Below are 13,743 nucleotides of genomic sequence, written 5' to 3' on the forward strand. Positions count from 1 at the left end.
TTTGAGCCACTACTCTAACCGTCAGCTACCTAAACTGTTGAAAATGGTGCTATCTTGTGGTGATCGTCATGTGGCAAGTTTTTTTTTTTTTTTTTTTTTTTTTTAAACATTTGTCCAGTGCAGATCACCTACTCCTCCAGTAGAGGAAGCTACAGGACAGAAACAAAGATCAACACAACATAGAAACCACGACAACTGTTTGGAATACTAGAGAAATGCAAAGATTTCTAGTTCCCTTGGCCTATTTGTATCTTTTCATGAGATTTCATCTACCACCCAAATCCCTGACATCAACGTCATTTGTTATTTTTGGTCAGGAATGTAATTTAAAACTCCTCAGTAAGTATGCAAAGTGCTGCAGGGCCTGTGCCGACTGTGAGTGTAAAATACACAAAGGATCATGACATAATGGATAGTAAAAGATGATACTCCAAAACACTTTATATTTGCATTTGATACTTTGTCTGAACACGCCTTGGTGGCGTTGTGCACAAGTCTTTCATTTACTTGACAGTAAATTATTCAGGACTCTGACGTCGCTCAATTAATAATTATTTTTGCTCTGAACAAACCTGTAATGTGGTTACTGTATCTCCTCTCAAGCTCCTCTCTTATTGATATACCCATTGTCGTGAAAATATCAACCACACGTACCACAGCCAGTTACAAAGAAATTTCTCCTCCGTGCATTTATGTGTCGCCTGTAGTGGTTCCTCCTGCTCCATAGGGGGCGCTCGTTAGAGAGCTGGTCGGTGTAACGAAAAGGGAAGGGTCGCTTTCCTCTTTCCAGTATTATGAATGAAAGTCTGTTCTTTAAAATCTGCCAAGAAGTACTTATTATCAAACATTATCAATAACTTGTTGAAAACGAGCTGAACTAAGCTCGTATAAATTAGTTCAAGATGTCTGCGAGTGCTGTGTATGTCTTGGATTTAAAAGGAAAGGTAAGATAACGGCAGAGACTGCTAGCTGTGCTAAGCTAACGTTAGCCTAGCGCACACATTCTTCATTGACAGATTATGATGTGGCTTAATCCTCGGCAGGACAGCCAACGTATCGGAATGGTTTGATATGCTGTGTTAAGGTTTAGTCTTGTAACCTAAGCAAGTAGGTTGCACCTAAACAAGGAGGTCGGTTTCATATGATGGATAAAACTGAAAAAAATATCAGGCCGCTAGCTAACAGACAGGTGATGTCAGCTGTCAGCTGCAGGGAGTGTACAGATGTTGCCAAAACTCTATTCAAAATTCACAAGTTTCACGTATTCTTGGTTAAATGCAACGCTTTGCATACAGGGTTTTGTATGCCTTTAACCCAGTTGTTAGCGTCTCCTGGTAAATTCGGGGAAAATATTAATGATCGAGATGCATTAACTTCAGGAGGCATCTAGTTTACCATTTGTTTGTAGCTGACGCCCAAAGATCTGGTTTGGTGGAGACTGCGGAAGACTATTTTTGTGATAATTGACACAGAAGTCCTTGATATATTCCAAACAAAATAATGGAGGACTGTGCCTGTCTTCAGAGCAGAAATTACTTTGTACACAAAATATCAGGGTGAAGCTTAGCTCATGATGTATGGTTAAAGATCAAAGAATAAAGGTGTAAATGAACACATATATTAAACTACAATTGATTTGTATTGATAACGTTACTCCCTACAGTTCAACCTGCTATAACATTTTAATAACTATTTCATTACAATACACCAATGATAGTCCTCAGGTTTTCAGCCTTATTACAGCTGTTGGCTAACATGCAAAATCATTGATATTGCAAGCCGCACTAATACCATTTGTTCCGCTCAGGTCCTGGTGTGCCGAAATTACCGGGGAGATGTGGACATGTCAGAGATTGAGCACTTCATGACCCTTCTGATGGACAAAGAGGAGGAGGGGACGCTCTCTCCAATCCTGGCCCATGGAGGAGTCCGTTTCATGTGGATCAAACACAATAACCTCTACTGTATCCTCTTTATGACTGCATGGTATTTGTACCCAAGAAACTTCTCAACACCTTGTATTGTATCTTTTGTGCTTGTTTTGACTTTGAACCCTTGTAGCACTTCTTAACACACATCACATCAGTGGTTGCAACATCCAAGAAAAATGCTAGCGTATCGCTGGTCTTCTCCTTCTTATACAAAATTGTTCAGGTATGATCAAATTCTTTACCTGCCTTGGTCTATAGCAGCTTTAAACAACACCAACAAATCTACATACTGTGTACTGACAGCTATGGACAAACAGATTTATAAATCAACGTCCATCTTCTTCAGGTTTTTTCAGAGTATTTCAAAGAACTGGAGGAAGAGAGCATCAGAGATAACTTCGTCATCATTTATGAGCTGATGGATGAGCTGATGGACTTTGGCTATCCTCAGACGACTGACAGCAAGATTCTGCAAGAGTGAGTATCCTCTTAGCCAGAGTCGCACTGAAATGAACTATATGCACATTCATTAAAGTTGCAACTGATGAACACTACCGATAGTGATTAACCTTTGGATTTTGATTATTCATTAGACTATAAAATGTCCTAAAAACATTACAAATGCTCATCAGTCCTTCCAAGAGTCCAAACTGATGTCTGAAGAGCAATCAAAAAACCCAAATTAATTTAGTTAAGAATAATAAGAAACAAATGAAAAGAAGAAAAGATGCAAATCGTCCGGTCTTTGTCTTTTTACCTAAAATCAATTCATGAAATTATCAAAATTGTCATTGTTAATTTATCTATTAAGCGCTAATATTAATGTTGACATTTCATCATGTTTTTCACCAACCAGTGTTGCCTAATTTTTGACAGGTGTAAAAATTTTATACCTTGACCGTAGCAGTTAATCTCGGTCTGCAGTTTGCCTTGTGGTATCAACCGGGCATTTCAATATATCTGAAAGTCAAAAAGAGCTCACTGTCCTGTCCTGATTGACGCAGTAAGCAGACTCTGGACTTCCCCCTGTAGTCTCTGACCACAGTGACAAGTCAGACCATCCTCCCTTATAACCATGACAAGCTCTGTTCTCCTTTGATGCTTTCTGGGAACTCGCCACCGCAGACAGTTGATTTCCTCTTTCCTCAGTTTTGCCTCAGTGTTTACATTTTTGTCTCCCAGATACATAACCCAGGAGGGGCACAAGCTAGACACTGGCGCCCCACGACCCCCCGCCACAGTAACCAACGCTGTCTCCTGGAGGTCAGAGGGCATCAAGTACAGGAAGAATGAGGTCTTCCTGGACGTCATTGAGTCAGTCAACCTCCTGGTAGGAACTGTGTTGCTAAAGGAATGCCCGTTACAGTGTTTGTAAACTTCCTCCCCAGTGCGTGTGTGTGTGCGTGTGTGTGCGTGTGTGTGCGTGTGTGTGCGTGTGTGTGCGTGTGTGTGCGTGTGTTTGCGTGCGTGCGTGCGTGTGTGTGTGCGTGTGCGCATGTGTGTGTGTGTGTGTGTGCGTGTGTGTGTGTGTGCATGTGTGCGTGTGTGTGCGTGCGTCGCACTATACTGACAGTGTCAGACTAGCTGTTCTTGTTGTGTTTTCTGTGCTTTGAATCCTTTAAATGGCTAAAACTTTTTCTGATGATTCTCTGACCCACTGACACTTTTAATCCCTCTATTTTTCAGGTTAGTGCCAATGGTAATGTTTTACGTAGTGAGATCGTTGGCTCCATTAAGATGCGAGTCTTCCTGTCTGGAATGCCTGAGTTGCGGCTGGGCCTTAACGACAAGGTTCTGTTTGAAAACACTGGACGTGAGTTCCCTCTCATATCAGACTTTGGGCTGATTGTGCTTACAGATGTTTTGAGCTGGGTGAGGAGATGCATGATGCAATAAAATGTGATGATGTTAGATGACCCTTTCAAAGTAGGGAAGAGTGACAATCAGACGGTTCTCGATGTGTTGTCCTGTGTCACACGTCATGTCCATCTCTTACTTCATGCTGATCAGAAATCAAGTTATTTACAAATGCGGCCTAGGCCTGATTCATGTTCATGTGACACTGGTACATTCTTCTTGCATTTTTTTCCTTTTAAAATGATCTCTCTTGTTTTTTTCTCTTGTTTTCTTTACGTAGGAGGGAAGAGTAAATCAGTAGAGCTGGAAGATGTCAAGTTCCACCAATGTGTCCGTCTGTCTCGCTTTGAGAACGACCGCACCATCTCCTTCATCCCTCCGGATGGAGAGTTTGAGCTCATGTCCTACCGCCTCAACACTCATGTGAGTACTGTGCGTTAAAACCACCTCACCCTCCTCATGGACTGCAGCGCAGTAAATGGTGTGGTAGTTAAAGAGACAGACGCCAAACCAGATAAGCGCTGAAGATATACTTTCGCTTATTCTCAAACGCTCTCCGTACAGGCCACTGAAACAGCCAGAAAAATCAGGAAATACAGACAGGTACTTTAGTTGGAATGAAAATGGGGTACAGGGCACATTTCCCCAGTCAAGCTCATAGCATGGGAACCTTGTTCACTACAGAAGACTGCACCTCGGTCTGAACTGAATCCCAAAGCTCCACCTGACTTAATTCTAGTACCTCTCACACAGAGACCGTAATGACCAAATATTATAAAAAACATTGAGGAAAAATGGTAAAGCAGTAAAACAATACTGAAAAATACTGCTGCAGAATCAAGAGTCGGCTGTTGCCAAAACAACTCTCCTGAACATACTGTTCATCAGCAACAGTCAGGAGCCTTTACCGCTAACCATGTTTTAAATATCTGTGGTCAAAAGCAGGTGAATCATGTCCGTACACTACAGTACGTGGTCTATGATCATTACTCACGGCCCTGTGTTATTGCATGTTACTTGTAAAGCCGCCCACCAGAAAAAGTCCTGGTACCCCTGACAGCCTCAGTCTCCCCCTGGTTTCTTGGCTGATATTTACGAACCTGTAAATCTTTGAGATAAACCTTTTTGATTGAGCAAAGATGGCTGCAACAATTTTTTTTGAATAGTCATAGTCAGCATGCTAGTAAATATCTATCCACAAAACTCCTAGCCTGGAAAGAATTAAATAGATGGGATCTTGGCCAAACCAGATCTCGCTTCGTCAACCAGACCGCAAGCATTTCAAATAGCAAAAGCATAGTCGTGAAAGGAAATGGCAAAAATATACAGTATGTAACCAGTAATGTGATTGGCTATAGGCAAGAACTTGGAGTTGAAAGGGTTTAAACAAGGCTCAAATTCTCAATAAATGTTTCACAATAGGGTTTTGCCAGTAAGCCTGCAGGAAGGGAAGTAGGACAGGGGAGCAGACGAAGACGATTTGCTACCCAACAACTTCCTAAATGACAGACCACATTAAAACATGTAGTTCTCAGACATATGCCACGGATAAAATTGATGTTTAGATAAAATAAAACATGTAGTTCTTTGTCAGCAGCTTGTCGGCATCAGTCTCAAAAACCTAGTATTGGTGGGCTTATATATTAAACATATGTGTTTTAGGTGGAAACATTAGGAAACATGTTGCTTAATTACACAATGTGTCAAGTGGCGCAATCCATGCTTTTCCCTAGATTTCCTCGGCGGAGTGCACACAACAGTTGTTCCAGACATTGACAATAAATGAATGTCGGACTATGTGTTGTTTTTGTTGATAGCAGTGGAACCAAAGCAAGCTTAGGTGTTATTCTTTAACTTTTAATGTTTAATGTTCTTGTTGTAGTAGTACCTGCTATCCACTAGGTGGTGACTGTGTCATATGTTGTTTAAATTGCCATGTTTGTTAAATGTTATAAAATGTGTTTTAAAGTAAATTCATGAGTAAAATATTCTTGTTTATGTCTTAGGTGAAGCCCCTGATCTGGATTGAATCTGTTATTGAGAAGCACTCCCACAGTCGGATTGAGTACATGATCAAGGTTTGTCACTTTTTCAGCTGTTACACTGGTTGCCATGTCATTTGCATTGTTGTGGTTTTACCTGGGTGCCATAGTTACTGTAAAAAAAAAAAAAAAGAAAAAAAAAGAAAACAGACTACTAACAAATTCACAGCCAAGTCTACTTTAATGGTATTCAGCAACAGTTTATATTATGTGTCTCGTTTGTCATGCATGACCAACCTTGATTATATAATACTTATTTTAAACAATCATTAAGCCCTGTCTAGGCGGGACATGGTGCTAAACTTGACCTGCTTGTTTCTCGTCTCAGGCAAAGAGCCAGTTCAAAAGGCGTTCCACTGCCAACAACGTGGAGATCCACATTCCTGTGCCAACGGATGCTGACTCGCCCAAATTCAAGACCACAGTGGGCAGCGTGAAGTGGGTGCCTGAGAACAGCGAGATCGTTTGGTCAATCAAGTCCTTCCCTGTGAGCAGAAAGCATGACTCATGAGTATCATACAAATGGTTACAAATGACTTTATAATCCTAGGTTTGGTTTTTGGTTTGCCGTTTCCTTATTTTCTTCACCTGACTCAAAAATTCTGCACTTGTCATTTATTTAGTGGTAATAAAAACTTGGTTTTACTCTCAGAAAGCTTGCAAAGCTGCTGCAGTCCCTCCAGCGATTTCTTGTATCATCATGTTGTCCCTTTAAACCCTAAAACACAATGGCTTGTTCCTGAGTTTTTGTTTTGCCTTTAAGAGTTTGTGCTGTGACTTGCCACAGGGTGGAAAGGAGTACTTGATGCGAGCCCACTTTGGTCTGCCGAGTGTAGAAGCTGAAGACAAGGAGGGGAAGCCACCAATCAGTGTCAAGTTTGAGATCCCGTACTTCACCACCTCAGGCATCCAGGTACGTCCTGTACACACACACACACACACACACACACACACACACACACACACTCATGACCGCTGTTAAACAGTGTTTTGCGAGTAACTCCTAGAGTAAGTTGTTAAACCTATATGCATGGGTAGAGCTAAAATAATGGAGACATGAAAGAAATAAGCACTGAGTTTTAATTAAAAAAAAAAAAAAATACTTTACTAAATCTGTTTACAATTGGTCAAAATGTGTTTATCATTCCAGTGTAGTAAACCATCTGGCACAAGATTCAAACACATGTTGCAGTTTCTTTGCACCTGCTGTTTGATTATCATCCAGTGCACGTGCATACATACTCCAAATATCTTGTGGTTCTGAGTTGTTTCCTTGTCATCGCGGATTTAGAATTTATGGCACATAGCAGGGTATCTCACATGTCCTCTCTCCCCAGAGCAGGAATTCAAACAATTCATGTTAGACCCCTGTGTTGGCCAGAGGGGGCAGTAAGGCAGCACTCTGAGACTGGGACTCAGTTTGTTGTGGAGAGAAAATTTCTACTGTCGAACGAACCAGAAAGCAACTGCTCATCAACCTGAACTTGGCCTTTTTCCTTTGAGTTTAATACAGTGATAGAAAATGTCATTCTTAGTTACAGGTAACTAGATTCATAGGACTTTGATTGTGACTCCCATGAAACTGAGAGAGACGCTAATGTTTTTCCTTCATGTTTGAATGAAAACTCTTGCTGACCACAGACTTACACAGATGTGCAGCACATACTGTATAATCACAGTTGTCCTGTGATTATATGTGTAGCACCACAGTAACACAAAATTAAGTTTTCCCATGTCTCGATGTGAGGGAACAATGGCAACTTGACAAACTCCATTTGAAAATATCATATTATTGCTCTGAAGGAAAGAAAGTATTTTCTACATCAGTTTTATATTAACCAGATGTCATTTGAGATTGTGCTTTATTATCTGAAGCAGGAGCTCAATCAGAAGTTGCGAAATACCAGTGCATTCATTTAGAAACTGGGTTTCTAGGAACATGGCACCAGATATCAATGTTACTGCAGTAAATAAAGAAGAAGGCTGTAGATTTTATGCATATTCCTCACACACTTTTTACTTTGGAAGCATTTTTCATTTTCAGCTGTCACATCTATGGTCATCCTCTTCACCAACAGTTCCCTCAAGAGTTTTGATATTGTTATTGCAAAAATTCAGTTCCTGATATGTGGTATATTTCACACACAGTCACTAGAAAATGTGCTGAACAACCAACAACATCTAGATAATTAATTCCCAAAACCAAAAAATCAGAATGGATGATAAAATAATTTCACTGATGTACTGATAGACAATTAGTCGTGTTGTTTGATAAAGCAAATTAGAGGAAGTGAAGGTCCCTCTAGAGCAGCCAAGCCTGGTCACTGTGCATAAATGAATTCTTCTCTAACCGTATAAGTTCTCAAATGTATGAACTTCAAAACTTCCTTTTAACAGCAAGCAGTGTATTGTTGATAATAAGCTCTGTGATCAACGTACAGTTAATCCTTGGTAGCTGACAGAGGCCTGACTCTCTTGCTCACTCACTCTTATTTACTTCTTAACTTTTGATACTGCTTTGTGTATGACACTCATTTAAAGAGCTAAGAGGTCATATTTTCCAGCTTCTGCACATTTCCTGCGAGAGTCAATAAAACATTATTAAGTTGTATGGACATTATGCAGCCCACTCGGAAACAAGGCGCTCAAACCCAATTTAATTGAAATATATGATACTTGTAATTCGGGTGGTTATGGCAGTGTAAGAATGCTTGCCATTTTCCAAGGTAATTTGACAGCTGAAAGAAATAATCTCATTTTCGTTCCTTCCTTTCAAATCTTCGCCAATCCATAAACGAACAGATGCTCAAAAAAAAAAAGTGTATTAAGTCATAGTGCAGCGACAAAGACAGGTGTGGGGTCACTATGCATGTCCATGGGATAGATTCTTGTACAATATTAAATACTAGCAACCTTTTATGAAAATTTGAATTTGAAAAAAAATGGCTTTTGAAATCCAAACCTATTTTTCTATTAACCGACCACACATTTTTTATGATAAGCCACAACCAGACCAGTCCATTAATGATAGAGGAAAAATACACTTTCAACAATCTGCATACATTTTTAAATCTTTTTTTTTTTTTTTAATTGACTACAACCATGTTTAAAACTCAACAAAACATTTCAGGTATTTACAACATTATAAGTCTCATAATAATATCCAGTGGAATCCTTCAATCTGGACACACCATTCAGGCAAAAGAGTCTCCGTCCCCAGTGAGATAGATGGTCAGTGTCTACAGGGTTAAGCCCCTAAACTTGATTTGTAGTTCTGATCCTTGAAAAATGAAGTTATAGCCTAGTTTGAGAAGTGAAGAGACATATTATAATATATAATAATAACATTTTTCGCTGGAATGTCTTGCAGTGTTCATGGAGATTTAACTGCAGCAGTTGCGGGCCTTCACAGCACGACTGTCAGTCAAATAACAAAGTGCTCCTCTTCACTGACCAAAAACTCAAAACAACTTTTCTCAGCAGTCACACTGCGGTGCACCCAGCATCGCAGAGGCAACCTATTAAGAGCCATATTCCCATCAAACTCCTGTGTCAAGCCTGTAACCTTTCCCTTATTACAGGCTAACAGCAGGCTCGGTCTCAGACTCTAATGCAGCCAATAACACCACTCTCTACGTGTGAGGAGAGGCTGTGAAGTTTAATTAGACGCATGTAAATATCAAAGCTTGAGAAAGTTCCTCTTAACTCCACCACTAAGTGTAGGGAAGCACACATGTGAAGTGTGTATGATGCAAGTAACTGCACCTTATAAATTTAACTAGAAATGGAGTAAGCCCACACTTTGGCCAAGTGGCAATAAGAGCAGAGCTGCAGTTACATTTTCAAATCTCCCTTCTTTAGGTGATGTTGAGAGAACCCAAACAAGTTGGCAGATGCTTTTTGGGCCATAGCTTCTACGAAAAGCCTGATAATTCCAGACCACACATGCAGTCTGTACTTACCAAGCGAGATACAACAAACATCCTCCTCTCCCCTTCTCATCTTACAAGCCATAATGATATTTTGCGGAGGATGGCTTTTGGTGCCATTTTGCTGACTATGTACCCACGGTCAGGCCGACTACATGTTTGGCTCCTGGGTTCAGGGAGAAGTGCTGCGCCGGCAGACCCGGTGATCCCGCGTCTATGTGTTTGTCGTCATGTGTCTGGTGGCCACGGCGCTCTCTCTGACCTCACTGTGTAGTGGAAGGTAATAACAAGGCGGCCAGTACCAAGGCCTTACCAAAGGCCCGCCGCCACTCGACCCACAAATTCCTGCCCTGTCTGTCCTGCTTTCAGCTGGGAACCAGCTCGATGGAGACACGGCACGGCAACATCTCCCAGAGAGAGAGAGAGAGAGAGAGAGAGGGGTCGTGTCGGCAGTAAAATGGCTGCGCTCTCATCCCATCCCTGCTCAAACTGAGGGCACATATCGGCTTTTTTTTTTTTTTTTTAAATGTTAGGGCTTGTGTGAAAGTTATTACTGCAGAAGAAAACAGACATGAAAGCTGTTTCTGTAAATATTTGTGACAGATACTTATCGCTACGACAAGATGAATTGACACACTGCAGAGAAGTTCTCAGTGTTATTGTGGTTGAATTGTGATAGAAATTTCTATTCAAATAACTGAGTTATATTTCATTATTTATAAATACTATAAATCTAATAGCAACATGGACACATTGTTACAGTGATATAAGTTTCTTGAACACTTTTTTTGTCCACCCATCTGGGAAAAACAGTGTGAAGTCATGATCAGAATCACAGGGTATTTTTACATTCTCTTCTCGAAATTCAGTTCTGTGGTAACAGGTCTGGTGAAATATCAGTTAATGGCTTGTGAAAGTTGTGTCTTGATTGTGCTGATGTGCATTTTTCTTTTCGTTTTTTTTTTTTTTGAAAAATACAGTTATGTAAATTATCTTTGTGTCCCTTGAAAGCTGTTCTGTAGCCGCTTCCCTCTTCTCACTGTGACTCATACTACTGCTTCCTCATCAACACCACTACTCTTACTACTCACCACAAGTTTAAAGGACAATTCTACTGAATATCTGTCTTTCGAGTATTACGTACTTCACACCTGTTAGCTTGCAAGGTGGCTGTGAAAAGTTGTTGGTTCCTCTGTTGCAGTCAACAGCGACTGCAGTGAGCTTCGATTACAGTCAACTCCAGCTGTGACCCAGCTTCACAGCAAATTACTATCCCACGATGCTTCTAATAACCTATTATAGCACATAATGCACTCACTTTTCCAGTAAATCAGTGAATAGGTTGCAGAGCTATGAGCAATCGATCACATAGAACAACAGAAGTAGTTTAGTTAGCAATGATCAGATACAATTGCTATGCCTCAATTCTGTACTTATTTGTATTGTATTGTTTCGTAAGTCTTTTTGGCACAGTCTCACCACCATATGCAATTTATTTTTTGCAACACATAGTGTCACTTCAGTTCCCTTGTGCATTGCGTGTGCTTTTTTTTTAAGTGTACACACTGATAAAGTTCAGTATAAGTAGTTAATTTGCCACTTTTCCAGTATGAAGCCACTACATATTCAAATTCTGCTAAGAAATTGCATCTAGTATAAAGTTTATACACAGCTGGCTGGTGTGTGGAGTTTGCTTGGTGTCCTCTGTTTGGGTTTCCACAGTCCAGAGAAAATTTAAAGCCCTAACCTTCATGAGGTTCGGTGAATCGTTGGCTCCAAATTTCCCATACGTGCGAAAGTGCCTGTACTGCAACCCTGCAACCCTCCTAAACCTATAGATGACAAATGTTTAGGATAAGGTCATTTTACCATCTAAAAAGCTACTTGGTGTCAGCCAGTGACTTATAACATGTTGTGTTGCTTTTTGCATCACAAACTAGCAACTTACACCTTCTGCCTTAGTGCAGCTTCTCTACTATCAGTCATGTTCATATCAGTTTTGTGGTTTTGGTTTTCTCGACAGGTGCGTTACCTGAAGATCATTGAGAAGAGTGGATATCAGGCCTTGCCGTGGGTGCGCTACATCACCCAAAATGGAGGTGGGTTAAGAGTTCACTGGTACTTGTGCAGAGTACCCATATGTGCAGGTATTAGGCAACAGTTGGGCAATGCAGTGCAATGTGGTGGGAACTAACCTTGTACTGATGCAGTTCTATGAAAAGGGGATACACTGTAGAACATGAGGCAATGTGGCAACGTCCTGCGAAATGTGAGAAAGTGAACTTAATTTTTTTGTTTTTCTTGCCAAGCTTCCCTGATCTTCATACTCAGATTACCAAGGTTGCACATGTTGGTCTTTTTGCTAATGTTGCCACTAATTGCCAAACATCCTCATCTCATTTCCTTTGTATTCCATTCATTCTGGGTGGAAAGCATCAGCTGCCTCCACTTGATTTCTCTGTTCATTCCCTCTTTTCTTTGTCCATTTGATTAAGTCCTGTCCATTTCCTCCTCAGATTACCAGCTCCGGACCCAGTAGGCAGCGCTTCAGCCAGCAGTAGGCAGGTGGAAATCAGAGGGGGCGGAGTCGAGCCGCTAATGTGCTATCAATGGCAGGTGTCAGTCATGAGACCAGAGGACTGTCAGTATCTTCTTTTGTTTTGTTTTTCGTTTTTTTTTTTTTTTTTTGTATTTGTTGAAGTTATATTCATTTCTGATCAATGCAAATAGAACCTTTGGTTAGGCAAGGGTTAAAAAATAAAAGTAATTATGTTTTACTACTGTGTGGCTCCTAATGTGAGCAAGGCCAAGGAAAGCAGGAGTAATGTTTACATCCAACCGATACGATGCAGAGTTGTACAGAGTCTATCACAGAGGGTCAAATGGCTTGAAAGCAGATGTTACAATTCTCATTTAAAGTTACTGTAATCGCCTCCACACAGGTCAATAACACACTCACCGGTCAGTCTGAGTCTGATATTTTTTATATGAAGCTGCTTTGTTCTGCCACAATTCATATTCGTTGATTATCTGTATATATTTGTTACATGTTAATGAACTTCAATTCAGTGTTATTAGTTTGATAACTGTAAATTTAAAAGTGAAACTCTTTCATTTTGTATTATCACCTCCATGTGATGCCATTGAAACATGTCAGAACAATGCCTTTCTGCTTGGCTGTTGTGCTTTTTATTCATCACTTTGTCTCCCTTGACATTCAGCTTTGCAGAAAAACATTAAACGCGGTGAGTTTAAGTTGCACGGTAAAGCCCTTTTTTCCAGCCCGACACCTGTTTCCCTTTTCCCCTGTCTGTAGCCACACTATTTTAAATCATTAAATGTCTATTTAGAGAAAACTGTTCCATGGTCTGCTCGCGTCATTTCTTACGTGATGTCACTGCAGTCACCAAGGTGAGCTGTTACAGTATCATCTGCAGGCACCTGTCCGGCAGACCGGCGAGGAATGCTGAATGGAGTGGAAAGCTCTGGAGAGACACACAGAGGAGAGGGGGGTTTCCTGTATCAGGCCTGTGGTTGTAGCTAACCCTGGACGGTTCTTTCCATCCCATCCTGGAGGTATTTTCAAACAGTGCAACTCTTAATACCCAGGGCCCGTGATATCATAGGCAACTGAAAGCCAGTACTCCGTAAACATGCAGGAGAGCTAGGAAGGATGTGACTCAAACTGTGGTCAGCGGTCACAGACATGCTAGAGAGCAACGTAGGATGGACTAACACAGACTAGCTATTGTTCATGCCAAGCCAGACTGCAGTGGTCCCACATGAGGTCATGCCTTAAGTTTGTCTTGTAAGGGGACTGTGATACTCTTAATTCGTGTGAGTCAGCCTAAGCAGGTGCTGAAGGTTGTGACTCCCTGTCACCGTGACCTGAAATTCCAGATTTGTACTTATTACTTGTCACATGTTGGACTGGATTCTATAGTATTGTTTTCGGAAGCAAATGTTTTTGTTGTAACACCTACA

General features: G+C 40.8%; 1 protein-coding gene across 2 annotated transcripts; it reads left to right on the forward strand.

Moving 5' to 3' along the window:
• The first annotated feature begins 764 nt into the window (after nt 1-764).
• Nucleotides 765-13,118, forward strand: LOC111231020 (AP-1 complex subunit mu-1-like). Of its 2 annotated transcripts, XM_022757960.1 has the most exons (12): nt 765-944; nt 1,808-1,964; nt 2,087-2,154; nt 2,278-2,408; nt 3,114-3,261; nt 3,618-3,744; nt 4,069-4,211; nt 5,795-5,866; nt 6,159-6,317; nt 6,618-6,743; nt 11,783-11,858; nt 12,276-13,118. In XM_022757960.1, the coding sequence occupies exons 1-12, from the start codon at nt 903-905 to the stop codon at nt 12,296-12,298; spliced, it is 1,272 nt and encodes a 423-aa protein (XP_022613681.1). In that variant the 5' UTR covers nt 765-902; the 3' UTR covers nt 12,299-13,118. The 2 variants fall into 2 exon arrangements, with proteins under 2 accessions (XP_022613681.1, XP_022613682.1); XM_022757961.1 differs by lacking the exon at nt 765-944 and having other exon boundaries at nt 1,961-1,964; nt 2,087-2,156; nt 2,279-2,408.
• Nucleotides 13,119-13,743: the final 625 nt, after the last annotated feature.

The sequence above is a fragment of the Seriola dumerili genome, unplaced genomic scaffold (genome assembly GCF_002260705.1).
Source record: "Seriola dumerili isolate Sdu_G_001 unplaced genomic scaffold, Sdu_1.0 BDQW01000291.1, whole genome shotgun sequence".
NCBI classification, from domain to species: domain Eukaryota; kingdom Metazoa; phylum Chordata; class Actinopteri; order Carangiformes; family Carangidae; genus Seriola; species Seriola dumerili.